Raw genomic sequence first — 22,803 nt, forward strand, 5'->3', positions numbered from 1 at the left:
TTCAATAGGTTCAATATTAGCATCATGGTAGTGTTGTATAGAGGTTCAATATTAGCATCATTGTAGTGTTGTATAGAGGTTCAATATTAGCATCATTGTAGTGTTGTATAGAGGTTCAATATTAGCATCATGGTAGTGTTGTATAGAGGTTCAATATTAGCATCATTGTAGTGTTGTATAGAGGTTCAATATTAGCATCATTGTAGTGTTGTATAGAGGTTCAATATTAGCATCATGGTAGTGTTGTATAGAGGTTCAATAGGTTCAATATTAGCTTCATGTTAGTGTTGTATAGAGGTTCAATATTAGCATCATGGTAGTGTTGTATAGAGGTTCAATATTAGCATCATGGTAGTGTTGTATAGTAATAGGTTCAATATTAGCATCATGGTAGTGTTGTATAGAGGTTCAATATTAGCATCATGGTAGTGTTGTATAGAGGTTCAATATTAGCATCATGGTAGTGTTGTATAGAGGTTCAATATTAGCATCATGGTAGTGTTGTATAGAGGTTCAATATTAGCATCATGGTAGTGTTGTATAGAGGTTCAATATTAGCATCATGGTAGTGTTGTATAGAGGTTCAATATTAGCATCATGGTAGTGTTGTATAGTCATAGGTTCAATATTAGCATCATTGTAGTGTTGTATAGAGGTTCAATATTAGCATCATGGTAATGTTGTATAGAGGTTCAATATTAGCATCATGGTAATGTTGTATAGAGGTTCAATATTAGCATCATGGTAGTGTTGTATAAAGGTTCAATATTAGCTTCATGTTAGTGTTGTATAGAGGTTCAATATTAGCATCATTGTAGTGTTGTATAGAGGTTCAATATTAGCATCATGGTAGTGTTGTATAGAGGTTCAATATTAGCATCATGGTAGTGTTGTATAGAGGTTCAATATTAGCATATTGGTAGTGTTGTATAGAGGTTCAATATTAGCATCATGGTAGTGTTGTATAGAGGTTCAATATTAGCATCATTGTAGTGTTGTATAGAGGTTCAATAGGTTCAATATTAGCATCATGGTAATGTTGTATAGAGGTTCAATATTAGCATCATGGTAATGTTGTATAGAGGTTCAATATTAGCATCATGGTAGTGTTGTATAGAGGTTCAATATTAGCATCATGGTAGTGTTGTATAGAGGTTCAATATTAGCATCATTGTAAGGTTGTATAGAGGTTCAATATTAGCATCATTGTAGTGTTGTATAGAGGTTCAATATTAGCATAATTGTAGTGTTGTATAGAGGTTCAATATTAGCATCATTGTAGTGTTGTATAGAGGTTCAATATTAGCATCATGGTAGTGTTGTATAGAGGTTCAATATTAGCATCATTGTAGTGTTGTATAGAGGTTCAATAGGTTCAATATTAGCATCATGGTAATGTTGTATAGAGGTTCAATATTAGCATCATGGTAGTGTTGTATAGAGGTTCAATATTAGCATCATTGTAGTGTTGTATAGAGGTTCAATATTAGCATCATTGTAGTGTTGTATAGAGGTTCAATATTAGCATCATTGTAGTGTTGTATAGAGGTTCAATATTAGCATCATTGTAGTGTTGTATAGAGGTTCAATATTAGCATCATGGTAGTGTTGTATAGAGGTTCAATATTAGCATCATGGTAGTGTTGTATAGAGGTTCAATATTAGCATCATTGTAGTGTTGTATAGAGGTTCAATATTAGCATCATGGTAGTGTTGTATAGAGGTTCAATAGGTTCAATATTAGCTTCATGTTAGTGTTGTATAGAGGTTCAATATTAGCATCATGGTAGTGTTGTATAGAGGTTCAATATTAGCATCATGGTAGTGTTGTATAGAGGTTCAATATTAGCATCATGGTAGTGTTGTATAGAGGTTCAATATTAGCATCATGGTAGTGTTGTATAGAGGTTCAATATTAGCATCATTGTAGTGTTGTATAGAGGTTCAATATTAGCATCATGGTAGTGTTGTATAGAGGTTCAATATTAGCATCATTGTAGTGTTGTATAGAGGTTCAATATTAGCATCATGGTAGTGTTGTATAGAGGTTCAATAGGTTCAATATTAGCATCATAGTAGTGATGCATCATTTACATTTACATTTTAGTCATTTAGCAGACGCTCTTATCCAGAGCGACTTACAGTTAGTATCATGGTAGTGTTGTATAGAGGTTCAATATTAGCATCATGGTAGTCTATTCCATGTTTTTTTGTTGTTGTTTTAAAGTCGCGATCTACCTCAACCAACCAAGTTTTTAGTGCCATTAAATCTGATAATTAATAATGAGGCTAATAGCAGTACTTTGGCTATTAGTTTTAATCCGTTTTTTTCTGAAACGCACCAAACAAGCTGTCGACCTAACCCTCAATGGATACAGCGAGCCGCAACTGCAGATATCATACACAAGAGATGTCCTGCTTAATCTCTGACCCTTTGCTGCAAGTCTATACTGTAATGGAATACCCCCATTAAGTTCCCAAGGAAGCGTGGCAGTATAGGAGCCCTTCAGAACCTCTTCCATCTATTATGATTGGTATAATACAGCTAGGACCTTGTCCAGGAAGACTGCTTAACAGACAGGTTGAAGACTGCTTGACAGACAGGTTGAAGACTGCTTAACAGTCTCCTATTTGCCATAGGTCCAATCTAAGCCTACTAGAAAGTGTGTGCCCTCAGGCCTGAAGGGAAGCAAAAGTCATTCCGTTACCCAAGAATAGCAAAGCCCCCTTAACTGGCTCAAATAGCCGACCAATCAGCCTTTTATTTATTTTGTATTTAACTAGGCAAGTCAGTTAAGAACAAATTCTTATTTACAATGACGGCCTACCAAAAGGCAAAAGGCCTCCTGCGGGGACGGGGGCTGGAAAACAGAAACAATAACAATATAGGACAGAACACATCATGACGAGAGACACTTAACAAGGAATACATTAACAACTAAAAGCATTATATTTGGGACAAATCATTCACCACAACAAGAAGGTAGAGACAACAACACATCACACCAAGCAGCCACAACTGTCAGTCAGAGTGTCCATGATTGAGTCTTTGAATGAAGAGATGGAGATAAAACTGTCCAGTTTGAGTGCTTTTTGCAGCTCGTTCCAGCCTGTTACCAACCCTTAGTAAACTTTTGGAAAAAATAGTGTTTGATCAGATACAATGCCATGTTACAGTAAACAAATAGACAAATCAACAAGCACAGCACAAATGACTGGTGATTGGCTTACAGAAATTGATGATAAAAAGATTGTGGGGGCTGTTTTGTTAGACTTCAATGTGGCTTTTGACATTATTGATCATAGTCTGCTGCTGGAAAAACGTATGTGTTATGGCTTTACACCCCCTGCTATATTGTGGATACAGAGTTATCTGTCTAACAGAACACAGAGGGTGTTCTTTAATGGAAGCCTCTCCAACAAAATCCAGGTAGAATCAGGAATTTGGCGGCTGGTAGCTTAGTGGTTAAGAGCGTTATGCCAGTAACCGAAAGGTAACTGGTTCTAATCCCCGAGCCGACTAGGTGAAAAATCTGTCGATGTGCCCTTGAGCAAGGCACTTAACCCTAATTGCTCCTGTAAGTCGCTCTGGATAAGAGCGTCTGCTAAAATGTAATTCCCCATGGCAGCTGTCTAGGCCCATTACTTTATTCAATCTTTACTAATTACATGCCACTGGCTTTGAGTAAAGCCAGATTGTCTACAGTTGAAGTCGGAAGTTTACATACACTTAGGTTGGAGTCATTAAAACTCATTTTTCAACTACTCCACAAATTTCTTGTTAACAAACTATAGTTTTGGCAAGTCAGTTAGGACATCTACTTTGTGCATGACACAAGTAATTTTTCCAACAATTGTTTACAGACAGATTATTTCACTTATAATTCATTGTATCACAATTCCAGTGGGTCAGAAGTTTACATACACTAAGTTGACTGTGCCATTAAACAGCTTAGAAAATTCCAGAAAAATGATGTCATGGCTTTAGAAGCTTCTGATAGGCTAATTGACATCATTTGAGACAATTGATGAGTGAACTCATCCTTGAATGCTAGCTATGTCCCTTCCGTCTTCAAGAGAGCGAGAGTTGCACCCCTCCTCAAAAAACCTACACTCGATCCCTAAAACTACAGACCAGTATCCCTTCTTTCTTTTCTCTCCAAAACTCTTGAGTGTGCCGTCTTTAGCCAACTCTCTTGCTATCTTTCTCAGAATGACCTTCTTGATCCAAACCAGTCATGTTTCAAGACTGGTCATTCAACTGAGACTGCTCTTCTCTGTGTCACGGAGGCTCTCCGCACTGCTAAAGCTAACTCTCTCTCCTCTGCTCTGCTCTTATCCTTCTAGACCTGTCTGCAGCCTTTGATACTGTGAACCATCAGATCCTCCTCTCCACCCTCTCCGAGTTGGGCATCTCCGGCGCGGCTCACTCTTGGATTGCGTCCTACCTGACAGGTCGCTCCTACCAAGTGGCGTGGCGAGAATCTGTCTCCGCACCACGTGCTCTCACCACTGGTGTCCCCCAGGGCTCAGTTCTAGGCCCTCTCCTATTCTCTCTATACACCAAGTCACTTGGCTCTGTCATATCCTCACATGGCCTCTCCTATCATTGCTACGCAGACGACACACAACTAATCTTCTCCTTTCCCCCTTCTGATAACCAGGTGGCGAATCGCATCTCTGCATGTCTGGCAGACATATCAGTGTGGATGACGGATCACCACCTCAAGCTGAACCTCGGCAAGACGGAGCTGCTCTTCCTCCCGGGGAAGGACTGCCCGTTCCATGATCTCGCCATCACGGTTGACGACTCCATTGTGTCCTCCTCCCAGAGTACAAAAAGCCTTGGCGTGACCCTGGACAACACCCTGTCGTCCTCTGCTAACATCAAGGCGGTGACCCGATCCAGTAGGTTCATGCTCTACAACATTCGGAGAGTACGACCCTGCCTTACACAGGAAGCGGCACAGGTCCTAATCCAGGCACTTGTCATCTCCCGTCTGGATTACTGCAACTCGCTGTTGGCTGGGCTCCCTGCCTGTGCCATTAAACCACTACAACTCATCCAGAATGCCGCAGCCCGTCTGGTGTTCAACCTTCCCAAGTTCTCTCACGTCACCCCGCTCCTCCGCACACTCCACTGGCTTCCAGTTGAAGCTCGCATCCGCTACAAGACCATGGTGCTTGCCTACGGAGCAGTGAGGGGAACGGCACCTCCGTATCTTCAGGCTCTGATCAGTCCCTACACCCAAACGAGGGCATTGCGTTCATCCACCTCTGGCCTGCTGGCCCCCCTACCTCTGCAGAAGCACAGTTCCCGCTCAGCCCAGTCAAAACTGTTCGCTGCTCTGGCACCCCAATGGTGGAACAAGCTCCCTCACGACGCCAGGACGGCGGAGTCACTCACCACCTTCCGGAGACACTTGAAACCCCACCTCTTTAAGGAATACCTGGGATAGAATAAAGTAATCCTTCTACCCCCCCCCTTACCCCACAAAAAAAAAAAAAAAAAAAGTAAAGTGGTTATCCCACTGGCTATAAGGTGAATGCACCAATTTGTAAGTTGCTCTGGATAAGAGCGTCTGCTAAATGACGTAAATGTAATTGGAGGTGTACCTGTGGATGTATTTCAAGGCCAAACTCAGTGCCTCTTCGCTTGACATCATGGGAAAATCAAAAGAAATCAGCAAAAATAATTGTAGACCTTCACACAAGTCCGGTTCATCCTTGGGAGCAATTTCCAAATACCTGAAGGTACCACGTTCATCTGTACAAACAATAGTACGCAAGTATAAACACAATGGGACCACGCAGCCGTCATACTGCTCAGGAAGGAGATGCGTTCTGTCTCCTAGAGATGAACATACTTTGGTGCGAAAAGTGCAAATCAATCCCAGAACAACAGCAAAGGACCTTGTGAAGATGCTGGAGGAAACAGGTACAAAAGTATCTATATCCACAGTAAAACACTCTTTGAGAGAGGTAGTTAGCAAACCAGGCCAAAGACCCCTCAGAGACACCAATACTCCTTAGCCGGCCCACAAGGATGGAATGGTCTACCGTATCAAAAGCTTTGGCAAAGTCAATAAAAATAGCAGCACAACATTGCTTAGAATCAAGGACAATGGTGACATCATTTAGGACCTTTAAGGTTGCAGTGACACATCCATAACCTGAGCGGAAACCAGATTGCATACCAGAGAGAATACTATAGACATCAAGAAAGCACTCAGCTGAATATTGACAAGTTTTTCCAACACTTTTGATAAACAGTGCAAAATAGAAATTGGCCTATAACAGTTAGGATCAGCTTGATCTCCCCCTTTAAATAAAGGACGCACCGTGGCTGCCTTCCAAGCAATTACTGGCTTTAATCAAAGCCAGTGGCATGTCATTAGTAAAGATTGAAAAAAAGTAAGGGGCCTAGACAGCTGCCCTGGGGAATTCCTGATTCTACCTGGATTTTGTTGGAGAGGCTTCCATTAAAGAACACCCTCTGTGTTCTGTTAGACAGTTAACTCTTCATCCACAATACAGCAGGGGGTGTAAAGCCATAACACATACGTTTTTCCAGCAGCAGAATATGATCGATAATATCAAAAGCCGCACTGAAGTCTAACGAAACAGCCCCCCCAATCTTTTTATCATCAATTTCTCTCAGCCAATCATCCGTCATTTGTGTAAGTGCCGGTCTTGTTGAGTAGTCATAGGCTATATCAGGTAAAGTGCATTCAGAAAGTATTCAGACCCCTGACTTTTTCCACATTTTGTTACGTTACAACCTTATTCTAAAATAGATTCAATAGTTTTTTTCCCTCAATCTACACACAATACCTCAGAATGACAAAACGAAAACAGGTTTTCTGAAATGTTTGCAAATTTAAAAATAAAAACAGAAATACCATTTTTAGATAAGTATTCAGACCCTTTACTATGAGACTCGAAATTGAGCTCTGGTGCATCTTGTTTCCATTGATCATCCTTGAGATGTTTCTACAACTTGATTGGAGTCCACCTGTGGTAAATTCAATTGATTGGACATGCTTTAAAAAGGCACACACCTGTTTATATAAGGTCCCACAGTTGACAGTGCATGTCAGAGCAAAAACCAAGCCATGAGGTCGACGGAATTGTCCGTAGAGCTGCGAGACAGGATTGTGTCGAGGCACAGATCTGGGGAAGGGTACCAAAACATTTCTGCAGCACTGAAGGTCCCCTAGAACACAGTGGCCTCCATCAATCTTAAATGGAAGAAGTTTGGAACCACCAATCGTGGGAGAAGGGCCTTGGTCAGGGAGGTGACCAAGAACCTTATGGTCACTCTGACAGAGCTCAAGAGTTCCTCTGTGGAGATGAGAGAAACTTCTAGAAGGACAACCATCTCTGCAGCACCACCAATCAGGCCTTTATGGTAGAGTGGCCAGATGGAAGACACTCCTCAGTAAAATTCACTTGACAGCCCGCTTGGAGTTTGCCAAAAGGCACCTATAAAAGGACTCTCAGACCATGAGAAACAAGATTCTCTAGTCTGATGAAACCCAGATTGTGGCTTCGGGACAAGTCTCTGAATGTCTTGAGTGACCCAGCCAGAAGCCAGACTTGAACATCTCTGGAGAGACCTGAAAATAGCTGGCCAGCGACGCACCCCATCCAACCTGAGAGAGCTTGAGAGGATCTGCAAAGAAGAATGGGAGAAACTCCCCAAATACAGGTGTGCCAAGCTTGTAGCGTCATACCCAAGAAGACTTGAGGCTGTAATCGCTGCCAAAGGTGCTTCAACAAAGTACTGAGTAAAGGGTCTTAATACTTATGTAAATGTGAAATCAGTTTTTTATTTTTAATACATTTGCCAAACCTGTTTTTGCTTTGTCATTATGGGGTATTGGGTGTAGACTGATGAGGGGAAAAAACAATTGAATCTATTTTAGAATAAGGCTGTAAAGTAACAAAATGTGGAAAAAGTAAAGGGGTCTGAATACTTTACGAATACACCGTATGTTTCTTGGCCTTTATAAACACATTTCATGCCATTCTAATACCCCAGTAGGATAACCTACTTTGCTGACTGTGACAAACAGATCAATAAAAATTATCCATATAATACGAGAAGGGATCGGGGAAACACAGACAGCCTACAATATGACATCATCTAACCAGGACGAGGAAACACAGCCTACAATATGACATCATCTAACCTGGAGGAGGAAACACAGCCTACAATATGACATCATCTAACCTGGACGAGGAAACACAGCCTACAATATGACATCATCTAACCTGGACGAGGAAACACAGCCTACAATATGACATCATCTAACCTGGACGAGGAAACACAGCCTACAATATGACATCATCTAACCTGGACGAGGAAACACAGCCTACAATATGACATCATCTAACCTGGACGAGGAAACACAGCCTACAATATGACATCCATCTAACCTGGACGAGGAAACACAGCCTACAATATGACATCATCTAACCTGGACGATGAAACACAGCCTACAATATGACATCATCTAACCTGGACGAGGAAACACAGCCTACAATATGACATCATCTAACCTGGACGAGGAAGCACAGCCTACAATATGACATCATCTAACCTGGACGAGGAAACACAGCCTACAATATGACATCATCTAACCTGGAGGAGGAAACACAGCCTACAATATGACATCATCTAACCTGAGGACGAGGAAACACAGCCTACAATATGACATCATCTAACCTGGAGGAGGAAACACAGCCTACAATATGACATCATCTAACCTGGAGGAGGAAACACAGCCTACAATATGACATCATCTAACCTGGAGGAGGAAACACAGCCTACAATATGACATCATCTAACCTGGAGGAGGAAACACAGCCTACAATATGACATCATCTAACCTGGAGGAGGAAACACAGCCTACAATATGACATCATCTAACCTGGAGGAGGAAACACAGCCTACAATATGACATCATCTAACCTGGAGGAGGAAACACAGCCTACAATATGACATCATCTAACCTGGACGAGGAAACACAGCCTACAATATGACATCATCTAACCTGGAGGAGGAAACACAGCCTACAATATGACATCATCTAACCTGGACGAGGAAACACAGCCTACAATATGACATCATCTAACCTGGACGAGGAAACACAGCCTACAATATGACATCATCTAACCTGGACGAGGAAACACAGCCTACAATATGACATCATCTAACCTGGACGAGGAAACACAGCCTACAATATGACATCATCTAACCTGGACGAGGAAACACAGCCTACAATATGACATCATCTAACCTGGAGGAGGAAACACAGCCTACAATATGACATCCATCTAACCTGGAGGAGGAAACACAGCCTACAATATTACATCCATCTAACCTGGAGGAGGAAACACAGCCTACAATATGACATCCATCTAGCCTGGAGGAGGAAACACAGCCTACAATATGACATCATCTAACCTGGACGAGGAAACACAGCCTACAATATGACATCATCTAACCTGGAGGAGGAAACACAGCCTACAATATGACATCATCTAACCTGGAGGAGGAAACACAGCCTACAATATGACATCATCTAACCTGGACGAGGAAACACAGCCTACAATATGACATCATCTAACCTGGACGAGGAAACACAGCCTACAATATGACATCATCTAACCTGGACGAGGAAACACAGCCTACAATATGACATCATCTAACCTGGACGAGGGAAACACAGCCTACAATATGACATCATCTAACCTGGAGGAGGAAACACAGCCTACAATATGACATCCATCTAACCTGGAGGAGGAAACACAGCCTACAATATTACATCCATCTAACCTGGAGGAGGAAACACAGCCTACAATATGACATCCATCTAGCCTGGAGGAGGAAACACAGCCTACAATATGACATCATCTAACCTGGACGAGGAAACACAGCCTACAATATGACATCATCTAACCTGGAGGAGGAAACACAGCCTACAATATGACATCATCTAACCTGGACGAGGAAACACAGCCTACAATATGACATCATCTAACCTGGACGAGGAAACACAGCCTACAATATGACATCATCTACCCTGGAGGAGGAAACACAGCCTACAATATGACATCCATCTAACCTGGAGGAGGAAACACAGCCTACAATATGACATCATCTAACCTGGACGAGGAAACACAGCCTACAATATGACATCATCTAACCTGGACGAGGAAACACAGCCTACAATATGACATCCATCTAACCTGGAGGAGGAAACACAGCCTACAATATGACATCATCTAACCTGGACGAGGAAACACAGCCTACAATATGACATCATCTAACCTGGAGGAGGAAACACAGCCTACAATATGACATCCTCTAACCTGGACGAGGAAACACAGCCTACAATATGACATCATCTAACCTGGAGGAGGAAACACAGCCTACAATATGACATCATCTAACCTGGAGGAGGAAACACAGCCTACAATATGACATCATCTAACCTGGAGGAGGAAACACAGCCTACAATATGACATCATCTAACCTGGAGGAGGAAACACAGCCTACAATATGACATCATCTAACCTGGACGAGAAACACAGCCTACAATATGACATCATCTAACCTGGAGGAGGAAACACAGCCTCCAATATGACATCATCTAACCTGGAGGTGGAAACACAGCCTACAATATGACATCATCTAACCTGGACGAGGAAACACAGCCTACAATATGACATCATCTAACCTGGAGGAGGAAACACAGCCTACAATATGACATCCATCTAACCTGGAGGAGGAAACACAGCCTACAATATGACATCATCTAACCTGGACGAGGAAACACAGCCTACAATATGACATCATCTAACCTGGAGGAGGAAACACAGCCTACAATATGACATCCATCTAACCTGGAGGAGGAAACACAGCCTACAATATGACATCATCTAACCTGGACGAGGAAACACAGCCTACAATATGACATCCATCTAACCTGGAGGAGAAAACACAGCCTACAATATGACATCATCTAACCTGGACGAGGAAACACAGCCTACAATATGACATCATCTAACCTGGAGGAGGAAACACAGCCTACAATATGACATCATCTAACCTGGACGAGGAAACACAGCCTACAATATGACATCATCTAACCTGGACGAGGAAACACAGCCTACAATATGACATCATCTAACCTGGAGGAGGAAACACAGCCTACAATATGACATCATCTAACCTGGACGAGGAAACACAGCCTACAATATGACATCATCTAACCTGGAGGAGGAAACACAGCCTACAATATGACATCCATCTAACCTGGAGGAGGAAACACAGCCTACAATATGACATCATCTAACCTGGACGAGGAAACACAGCCTACAATATGACATCATCTAACCTGGAGGAGGAAACACAGCCTACAATATGACATCATCTAACCTGGACGAGGAAACACAGCCTACAATATGACATCATCTAACCTGGACGAGGAAACACAGCCTACAATATGACATCATCTAACCTGGAGGAGGAAACACAGCCTACAATATGACATCATCTAACCTGGACGAGGAAACTGTCCAAAAAACACATTTTCAAGTGGCACTGACTCAACAATGATAAAGAGTAAATATGGGCACTCACTGGGGATAAGACTGATGCTCTCCGCTGTATCAATTAAGTTGAGAACTTTAATAACTACAAAAGACAGAGTTTTTCATTCTTTACAGCAATAGCCATTTGCTTTCCAAACTATGATGAAATATTGCTTAATGCCTGGCTGGGCCTCTTTACTGGCCCTTCTGACCATAGGCAATGCGATTTAAAACAATCCACAGCTATTTTTTTTAAAGAAGCTAATGATTATTTTGAATGGAGTCTGACCATTCGGCTATAGAATTTTGACAATTTAATTAAAATGTACTTTAGGGGAAGATTAGCCTATGGACACGCCGCCTAGGTCTGTAGTGCAATTGTGATTGAGTATTCAAAACAAATGGCCACTGGATTGATGCAAATAATCATGATTCTGCCAGGTAGTCATAGGCTACTTTGTAGTTACCTTTTAAATCGCCTTTCCTTCTACCAGAAGACTGTTAAACTATCATTAGCATTGCTAATGGCTACAGAGTGGTGGACATGTAGGCCAATAAACACAAACAGACAGGGGCATTACCGTGCCCTGACACACCGACCGGGGCATTACCGTGCCCTGACACACCGACCGGGGCATTACCGTGCCCTGACACACCGACAGGGGCATTACCGTGCCCTGACACACCGACCGGGGCATTACCGTGCCCTGACACACCGACAGGGGCATTACCGTGCCGTTGTTGCCTCTTCAGAGAGTTGGTCTATTTTTCAGGTCAATTAAACATTACTGTTTAAATAAATCATGATAATAAACATTACTGTTTAAATAAATCATGATAATAAAAAAATGCTAAATTGTGAACCAAACACGAACGTGACCAGGTAACATTGTTTTCACTGGCACCCTTGCGACCAACTAAAAATATGTGTCGCACTGCCAAAGAAAAACGGTCGCAAATGCAAATGTTTTGGTCTCAGTATCGAACCCTGAGTGGTGATAGTCTTGTCAGAGCATGGTCATTGAGTAATGATAGTAGTAGTGATATTTCTTACCCTCACGTTACCCTCAGAGCCCAGCTGCTTGCGTGGTTTGTCCGGCTCGGCCCGTGTTCCGTCAGGGTAAGCATGCATGTAGAAACACTTCCCTCCAAACGGACAGCTTCCCCGGCCCTGGTCAAAGTATTTACACGCCTTCTTACTATAGAAGGAAGACAACAGGAAGGAGAGAACAGGACACTGGGCAGGGTTAGAGTTAGGGACCAGCACCCTGGTCAAAGTATTTACATTAAAAAAAAAATTAAAATTTTTAGTCATTTAGCAGACGCTCTTATCCAGAGCGACTTACAGTTAGTGAGTGCATACATATTTTTTTTTTTCATACTGGCCCCCCGTGGGAATCGAACCCACAACCCTGGTGTTGCAAGCGCCATCCTCTACCAACTGAGCTACACAGGGCCATTTACATGGCTTCCAACTACAGAAGGAAGACAACAGGACAGGAAACACGGAAACCAGCTTTCAGATTGAAGATCCGCTGTAACTATGTTGGATGTGTGGCCGGGTCAGAACAGGACAGCTCAGCTTGGCAGTGGGCTGAATGTAGCGACAGTAAAATGATGCTTAGCTGGTATTATTCTGGCCCAGTGGACAGTAGTGTACTACAGTTGAAGGTTAGCTGGTATTATGTTGTTCCACTATGAGGTTAGCTGGTATTATGTTGTTCCACTATGAGGTTAGCTGGTATTATGTTGTTCCACTATGAGGTTAGCTGGTATTATGTTGTTCCACTATGAGGTTAGCTGGTATTATGTTGTTCCACTATGAGGTTAGCTGGTATTATGTTGTTCCACTATGAGGTTAGCTGGTATTATGTTGTTCCACTATGAGGTTAGCTGGTATTATGTTGTTCCACTATGAGGTTAGCTGGTATTATGTTGTTCCACTATGAGGTTAGCTGGTATTATGTTGTTCCACTATGAGGTTAGCTGGTATTATGTTGTTCCACTATGAGGTTAGCTGGTATTATGTTGTTCCACAGTAAAAGGCCAGCAGCCCACAGAGCTCCTCTGTCTATCATCTAGAGCTCTGGTCAGTGCTGTCCAGTTTACAGTGTCTGACCTGACTGCAGACTAACTGCTCATCCTTAACGTATAGTTAGTCTACACCAAGTGCACAAAACATTAGGAACACCTGCTCTTCCCATGACAGACTGACCAGGTGAATCCAGGTGAAAGATATGATCCCTTATTGATGTCACCTGTTAAATCCACTTCAGCCAGTGTAGATGAAGGGGAGGAGACAGGTTAAAGAAGGATTTTTAAGCCTTGAGACATGGATTGTGTAGGTGTGCCATTCAGAGGGTGAATGGGCAAGACAAAAGATTTAAGTGCCTTCGAATGGGGTATGGTGCCAGGCGCACCGGTTTGAGTCAAGAACTGCAACACTGCTGGGTTTTTCCACGCTCAACAGTTTCCAGTGTGTATCAAGAATGGTCGACCACCCAAAAGACATCCAGCCAACTTGACACAACTGTGGGAAGCATTGCAGTCAACATGGGCCAGCATCCCTGTGGAACGCTTTCGACATCCTGTAGAGTCCATGCCCTGACGGATTGAGGCTGTTCTGAAGGCAAAAAGGGGTGGTGGTGCAACTCAATATTAGGAAGGTGTTCTTAATGTTTTGTACCCTCTATGTATGTACAGTTGAAGTCGGAAGTTTACATACACTTAGGTTGGAGTCATTCAAACTCATTTTTCAACCACTCAACAAATTTCTTGTTAACAAACTATAGTTTTGGCAAGTCGGTTAGGACATCTACTTTGTGCATGACAAGTAATTTTTCCAACAATTGTTTACAGACAGATTATTTCACTATAATTCATTGTATCACAATTCCAGTGGGTCAGAAGATTACATATACTAAGTTGACTGTGCCTTTAAACAGCTTGGAAAATTCCAGAAAATTATGTCATGGCTTTAGAAGCTTCTGATAGGCTAATGGACATAATTTGAGTCAATTGGAGGTGTACCTGTGGATGCATTTCAAGGCCTAACTTCAAACTCAGTGCCTCTTTGCTTGACATCATGGGAAAATCAAAAGAAATCAGCCAAGACCTCAGAAAAAAATGGTAGACCTCCACAAGTCTGGTTCATCCTTGGGAGCAATTTCCAAACGCCTGAAGGTACCACGTTCATCTGTACAAACAATAGTATGCAAGTATAAACACCATGGGACCACGCAGCTGTCATACCGCTCAGGAAGGAGACGCGTTCTGTCTCCTAGAGATGAACGTACTTTGGTGCGAAAAGTGCAACTCAATCCCAGAACAACAGCAAAAGGACCTTGTGAAGATGCTGGAGGAAACAGGTACAAAAGTATCTATATCCACAGTAAAACAAGTCCTATATCAACATAACCTGAAAGGCCGCTCAGCAAGGAAGAAGCCACTGCTCCAAAACCGCCATAAAAAAGCCAGACTACGGTTTGCAAATGCACATGGGGACAAAGATCGTACTTTTTTGAGAAATGTCCTCTGGTCTGATGAAACAAAAATAGAACTGTTTGGCCATAATGACCATCGTTATGTTTGGAGGAAAAAGGTGCACTTCACAAAATAGATGGCATCATCAGGAAGGAAAATTATGTGGATATATTGAAGCAACATCTCAAGACATCAGTCAGGAAGTTAAAGCATGGTCGCAAATGAGTCTTCCAAATGGAAAATGACCCCAAGCATACTTCCAAAGTTGTGGCAAAATGGCTTAAGGACAACAAAGTCAAGGTATTGGAGTGGCCATCACAAAGCCCTGACCTCAATCCTATAGAAAATCTGTGGGCAGAACTGAAAAAGCGTGTGCGAGCAAGGAGGCCTACAAACCTGACTCAGTTACACCAGCTCTGTCAGGAGCAATGGGCCAAAATTCACCCAACTTATTGTGGGAAGCTTGTGGAAGGCTCCCCGAAATGTTTGACCCAAGTTAAACAATTTAAAGGCAATGCTACCAAATACTAATTGAGTGTATGTAAACTTCTGACCCACTGGGAATTTGATGAAAGAAATAAAAGCTGAAATATATAATTCTCTCTACTATTATTCTGACATTTCACATTCTTAAAAGAAAGTGGTGATCCTAACTGACCTAAAACAGGGAATTTTTACTAGGATTAAATGTCAGGAATTGTGAAAAACTGAGTTTAAATGTATTTGGCTAAGGTGTATGTAAACTTCTGACTTCAACTGTATGTTCACTATACAGTGAGGGAAAAAAGTATTTGATCCCCTCTCAATCAGAAAGATTTCTGGCTCCCAGGTGTCTTTTATACAGGTAACGATCTGCAAAGAGGAGTGGGACAAAATCCCTCCTGAGATGTGTGCAAACCTGGTGGCCAACTACAAGAAACGTTTGACCTCTGTGATTGCCAACAAGGGTTTTGCCACCAAGTACTAAGTCATGTTTTGCAGAGGGGTCAAATACGTATTTCCCTCATTAAAATGCAAATCAATTTATAACATTTTTGACATGAGTTTTTCTGGATTTTTTTGTTGTTATTCTGTCTCTCACTGTTCAAATAAACCTACCATTAAAATTATAGACTGATCATGTCTTTGTCAGTGGGCAAACGTACAAAATCAGCAGGGGATCAAATACTTTTGTATATACAGTGAGGGGAAAAAAGTATGTGGACACCCTTTCAAATTAGTGGATTCTGCTATTCCAGCCACACACGATGCTAACAGGTGTATAAAATCAAGCACCCAGCCATACAGTCTCCATAGACAAACATTGGCAGTAGAATGGCCTTACTGAAGAGCTCAGTGACTTTCAACATGGCACCGTCATAGGATACCACCTTTCCCACAAGTCAGTTCGTTAAAATATCTGTGAAGTGGAAACGTCTAGATGCAACAACTGTTCAGCCGTGAAGTGGTAGGCCACAAGCTCACAGAACAGGACCGTCGAGTGCTGAAGCGTGCACAGACACTGTTGCAACACACACTACCGAGTTCCAAACTGCCTCTGGACGCAACGTAAGCACAAGAACGGTTCATCGGGAGCTTCATGAAATGGGTTTCCATAACAAGCAGCCGCACACAAGCCTAAGATCACCATGCACAATGCCAAGTGTCAGCTAGAGTGGTGTAAAACTTGCCGCCATTAGACTCTGGAGTAGCGGAAACACGTTCTCTGGAGTGATGAACACCTTTGGGATGAATTGGAACGCCGACTGCAAGCCAGGCCTAATCGCCCAACATCAGTGCCCAACCTCACTAATGCTCTTGTGGCTGAATGGAAGCAAGTCCCCGCAGCAATGTTCCAACATCTAGTGGAAAGCCTTCCCAGAAGAGTGGAGGTGTCCACATACAAGCAGGTGTCCACATACTTTTGGTCATGTACTTTCTGCTTACATAAGTGTCAAAGATGACACATTACACATGCGTTTGCATTTTCTCAAAAGATACTGGAATGAGATGTTCGACGAGCAGGTGTTAACATATTTTTTGTCATACAGTACCAGTCAAAAGTTTGGACACCTACTGATTCCAGGGTTTTTCTTTATTTTTACTATTTTCTACGTTGTAGAATAATAGTGAAGACATCAAAACTATGAAATAACACATTTGGAATCATGTAGTAAACACAAAAGTGTTAAACCAATCAAAATAATAATGGGCAAATGTTGCACAATCCAGGTGTGGAATTGTGAAAAACTGAGTTTAAATGTATTTGGCTAAGGTGTTCAGTCGTGGTCAAAAGTTTTGAGAATGACACAAGTATTGGTCTTCAAAGTTTGCTGCTTCAGTGTTTTTAGATATTTTTGTCAGATGTTACTATGGTATACTGAAGTATAATTACAAGCATTCCATAACTAAGGGAGAAAACTCTAGAAAGTTGAGTGAAGTTCAATCTCTAGCTTCTCTGAGCAGGCTGATATTTATTTCTGCGCAGCTTAGAGGGAACATTGATGGTGGCTGCATCATGTTATGGGTATGCTTGTCATCGTTAAGGACTGGGGAGTTTTTCAGGATAAAGAAACGGGGTGGAGCTAAGCACAGGCAAAGTCCTAGAGGAAAACCTGTTTCAGTCTGCTTTCCACCAGACACTGGGAGATGAATTCACCTTTCAGCAGGACAATAACCTAAAACACAAGGCCAAATGTACACTGGAGTTGCTTACCAAGAAGACAGTGAATGAGTGGCCGAGTTAGTTTTTACTTAAATCTATGGCAAGACCTAAAAATGGTTGTCTAGCAATGATCAACCACCAATTCAACAGAGCTTGAAGAATTATGAAAATAATAAATGGGCAAATGTTGCACAATCCAGGTGTGGAAAACTCTTACAGATTTACCCAGAAAGACTCACAGCTGTAATCGCTGCCAAAGGTGCTTCTACAAAATATTGATTCAGGGGTGTGAATACTTATGTAAATGGGATTTGTGTATTTCATTTTCAAGAAAAATATGTTTTCACTTTCTAACTACTACTACTAGCAGGTGTCCACATACCTTAGGTCATGTACTTTCTGCTTACATAAGTGTCAAAGATGACACATTACACATGCGTTTGCATTTTCTCAAAAGATACTGGAATGAGATGTTCGACGAGCAGGTGTTAACATATTTTTGATTTATTTAGAATTCAAGGAACACTTAACCAGCATGGCTACCTCAGCATTCTGCAGCGATACGCCATCCATCTGGTTTGGGCTTAGTGGGACTATCTTTTTTTTTTTTTCAACAGGACAATGACCCAACACACCTCCAGGCTGTGTAAGGGCTATTTGACCAAGAAGGAGAGTGATGGAGTGCTGCATCAGATGATCTGGCCTCCACAATCCCCCGACTTCAACCCAATTGAGATGGTTTGGGATGAGTCGGACCACAGAGTGAAGGAAAAGCAGCCAACAAGTGCTCAGCATATGTGGGAACTCATTCAAGACTGTTGGAAAAGCATTCCAGGTGAAGCTGGTTGAGAGAATGCCAAGAGTGTGCAAAGCTGTCATCAAGGCAAAGGGTGGCTATTTGAAGAATCTCAAATATAAAATATATTTTGATTTGTTTAACACTTTTTTGTTTACTACATGATTCCATATGTGTTATGTCATAGTTTTGATGTCTTCACTATTATTCTACAATGTAGAAAATATTAAAAGAATAAAGAAAAATCCTGGGATGAGTAGGTGTGTCCAAGCTTTTGACTGGTACACACACACACACACACACACACACACACACACACACACACACACACACACCTGACTCCAGACTTGAAGTCCTCTATCAGTCTGTTCTTCTCATCCTGGTCCTCCACCCAGTAACCGCTGGGGATGACAAACTCAGACACCACTCTGCACTCTGGACACGACCTGGAGAGAGAGGCACACAGTTAGCCACATCCTGGTCCTCCACTCAGTAACCGCTGGGCATGACAAACTCAGACACCACTCTGCACTCTGGACACGACCTGACCAGAGACACAGAGACACAACACTGTATACTATGTCCAGTCATTCTCTGCTGCTTCATGACTACATCCTGCTGAAACTCTCTGAAGTTATCAGGGTTACCTGATTAACAGTGGAGGTTAGACATGCATTTCTATTAGCACCCTGGTGGTAAAACAACCATCACATCCTCACTATTATGTAGAAGCTATGGAGGCTCTTCTACCATAGTATATTAGCAACCATCAACTCAATTTATGATCTTGTTCTCAAACTGCTTGGTGTTTATAGTATAGTAGTTATCAACTCACTTGATGATCGAATTTTCAAACTGCTTGGTGTTTATAGTAGTTATCAACTCACTTGATGATCTTGTTCTCAAACTGCTTGGTGTTTATAGTAGTTATCAACTCACTTGATGATCTTGTTCTCAAACTGCTTGGTGTCTATAGTAGTTATCAACTCACTTGATGATCTTGTTCTCAAACTGCTTGGCGCAGCGCCACTGGCGGATGCAGGAGAGGCAGTATGTGTGGCAGCAGGAAGAGAGGATCCCGAAGCGTCTCTCCGAGGCAGCAGCTTTCTCATAAACCACCTCCATACAGATGGAACACACCTTGTCCTGGCTGTGCTGCGCTGCAAACGCCTTCTCCATGTCCGCCTCGAACACCAACATACACATCTGACAGAGAGAGGCGATACCTATTGATATCCAAACAGCATCATCTTCATCCAACATTGTTTAACTTGTCCATTGTCCTCCACTTAGGACACAGTTCTATCAACATAAAGCTATATTAGACAGTGCAATTAGAGACTACAGAACAATGTGGCCTCCTACCTTCTTGGGAGCTCTCCTCTGCTCGGGGTCATGTGTGGGTTAGAGTTAAAGGTCAGTAGTATGGGTCCTACCTTCTCGTGAGCTCTCCTCTGCTCGGGGTCATGTGGGTGGAGCACCTGAAGACGGCAGATGTCACACAGGTCACCGTGGAGATAGGGACAGGTGTTTCCATAGTGACACTGTCCTGCAGCGGCGTAGGGACAGAGCTGTGGCTGGGGGCCAGGGACATGGTAGGGGCCGGCCGTGGCAGAACACTCCAGACCGGTCCTGATGGCGTCCAGGTAGGAGTGAGGAGGTTTGGCATGGGCGCTGTTGTCATGGTACTCCGCCCAACAGTCCGCCTCTGAGCCACCCCCACCGTAGGGCATCATTCTACTGTCACACCCCAAGGCTGGAACACACAGACAGACAGACAGTTGAAGTCAAGGTCATAGAATATTCAATTCACCATTCATACTATTGGCTGCATCACATTGACACCTCCTAGTGACAAACTACATACTAAAACTATTGGTTTAAATCTGAGACACACCACTATACCCTCTCACATGTAGCCTAATATAATATTAACTCCTGCAAAATGTGTTGCTCCTAGACATTTCCACTTCACAATAACAGCACTTACAGTTGAACCGGGGCAGCTCTCGCAGGGCAGAAATTTGACGAACTGACTTGTTGGAAAGGTGGCATCCTATGATGGTGACATGTTGAAAGTCACTGAGTTCTTCAGTAAGGCCATTCTACTGCCAATGTTTGTCTCTGGAGATTGCATGGCTGCGTGAAGTCTTATAGTTCTCAGCTTTTCATTTCCTTAAAACCGGTCAAACTGATTAACTAGATTACTAAAGGCATTCATTAGATCAATGTAAGACATTATTCTAGTGAACATTACTTTAGTCTTCTGGGGCAACAAGTTAAGACAGAGGAGAAGCTGCATGTATCTAACTATAGTTGACAAACAAATGGCCTACCAAATGTCCCAGGTTATACGGCCTACCAAATGTCCCAGGTTATACGGCCTACCAAATGTCCCAAGTTATACGGCCTACCAAATGTCCCAGGTTATACGGCCTACCAAATGTCCCAAGTTATACGGCCTACCAAATGTCCCAGGTTATACGGCCTACCAAATGTCCCAGGTTATACGGCCTACCAAATGTCCCAAGTTATACGGCCTACCAAATGTCCCAAGTTATACGGCCTACCAAATGTCCCAAGTTATACGGCCTACCAAATGTCCCAAGTTATACGGCCTACCAAATGTCCCAAGTTATACGGCCTACCAAATGTCCCAAGTTATACGGCCTACCAAATGTCCCAGGTTATACGGCCTACCAAATGTCGGAAATTATAAGCAGAAACGTAATTAAATTATAGTAAATTAATGATAGTAGGCTAAATTACTATGGTGGATTGAACTATGCAGGTTGCCTACTATTTGAAGTGAATTGTTTGACAGATCAAATCAAATCAAATCAAATTTTATTGGTCACATGTGCCGAATACAACAAGTGCAGACATTACAGTGAAATGCTTACTTACAGCCCTTAACCAACAGTGCGTTTATTTTAAACAAAAAAGTAAGAATAAAACAACAACAAAAAAAAGTGTTGAGAAAAACAAAGAGCAGAAGTAAAATAAAGTGACAGTAGGGAGGCTATATATACAGGGGGTAACGGTGCAGAGTCAATGTGCGGGGGCACCGGCTAGTTGAGGTAGTTGAGGTAATATGTACATGTGGGTAGAGTTAAAGTGACTATGCATAAATACTTAACAGAGTAGCAGCAGCGTAAAAGGATGGGGTGGGGGGGCAGTGCAAATAGTCCGGGTAGCCATGATTAGCTGTTCAGGAGTCTTATGGCTTGTGGGTAGAAGCTGTTGAGAAGTCTTTTGGACCTAGACTTGGCACTCCGGTACCGCTTGCCGTGCGGTAGCAGAGAGAACAGTCTATGACTAGGGTGGCTGGAGTCTTTGACAATTTTGAGGGCCTTCCTCTGACACCGCCTGGTATAGAGGTCTTGGATGGCAGGGAGCTTTGCCCCAGTGATGTACTGGGCCGTACGCACTACCCTCTGTAGTGCCTTGCGGTCAGAGGCCAAGCAGTTGCCATACCAGGCGGTGATGCAACCAGTCAGGATGCTCTCGATGGTGCAGCTGTAGAATTTTTTGAGGATCTGAGGACCCATGCCAAATCTTTTTAGTCTCCTGAGGGGGAATAGGCTTTGTCGTGCCCTCTTCACGACTGTCTTGGTGTGCTTGGACCATGATAGTTCGTTGGTGATGTGGACACCAAGGAACTTGAAGCTCTCAACCTGTTCCACTACAGCCCCGTCGATGAGAATGGGGCGTGCTCAGTCCTCTTTTTTTCCTGTAGTCCACAATCATCTCCTTTGTCTTGGTCACGTTGAGGGAGAGGTTGTTGTCCTGGCACCACACGGCCAGATCTCTGACCTCCTCCCTATAGGCTGTCTCATCGTTGTCGGTGATCAGGCCTACCACTGTTGTGTCGTCGGCAAACTTAATGATGGTGTTGGAGTCGTGCCTGGCCATGCAGTCATGGGTGAACAGAGAGTACAGGAGGGGACTGAGCACGCACCCCTGAGGGGGCCCCCCGTGTTGAGGATCAGTGTGGCAGATGTGTTGTTACCTACCCTTACCACCTGGGGGCGGCCCGTCAGGAAGTCCAGGATCCAGTTGCAGAGGGAGGTGTTTAGTCCCAGGATCCTTAGCTTAGTGATGAGCTTAGAGGGCACTATGGTGTTGAATGCTGAGCTGTAGTCAATGAATAGCATTCTCACGTAGGTGTTCCTCTTGTCCAGGTGGGAAAGGGCAGTGTGGAGTGCGATAGAGATTGCATCATCTGTGGATCTGTTGGGGGCGGTATGCAAATTGGAGTGGGTCTAGGGTTTCT

General features: G+C 42.9%; 1 protein-coding gene across 1 annotated transcript in view; it reads right to left on the minus strand.

The window, feature by feature from the left end:
• The window catches only part of LOC121560314 (probable E3 ubiquitin-protein ligase makorin-2), a 46,346-nt gene that overhangs the window by 14,179 nt on the left and 9,364 nt on the right, over window positions 1-22,803 (minus strand). Inside the window, exons 4-7 of the mRNA XM_041873319.2 lie at window positions 19,964-20,283; window positions 19,519-19,733; window positions 18,863-18,973; window positions 12,659-12,803 (exon numbers count right to left, since the gene is read on the minus strand). Coding sequence (XP_041729253.2) covers window positions 12,659-12,803; window positions 18,863-18,973; window positions 19,519-19,733; window positions 19,964-20,283 — 791 coding nt within the window. The remainder of the gene's footprint in view (window positions 1-12,658; window positions 12,804-18,862; window positions 18,974-19,518; window positions 19,734-19,963; window positions 20,284-22,803) is intronic.

The sequence above is a fragment of the Coregonus clupeaformis genome, unplaced genomic scaffold (genome assembly GCF_020615455.1).
Source record: "Coregonus clupeaformis isolate EN_2021a unplaced genomic scaffold, ASM2061545v1 scaf0212, whole genome shotgun sequence".
NCBI classification, from domain to species: Eukaryota; Metazoa; Chordata; class Actinopteri; order Salmoniformes; family Salmonidae; genus Coregonus; species Coregonus clupeaformis.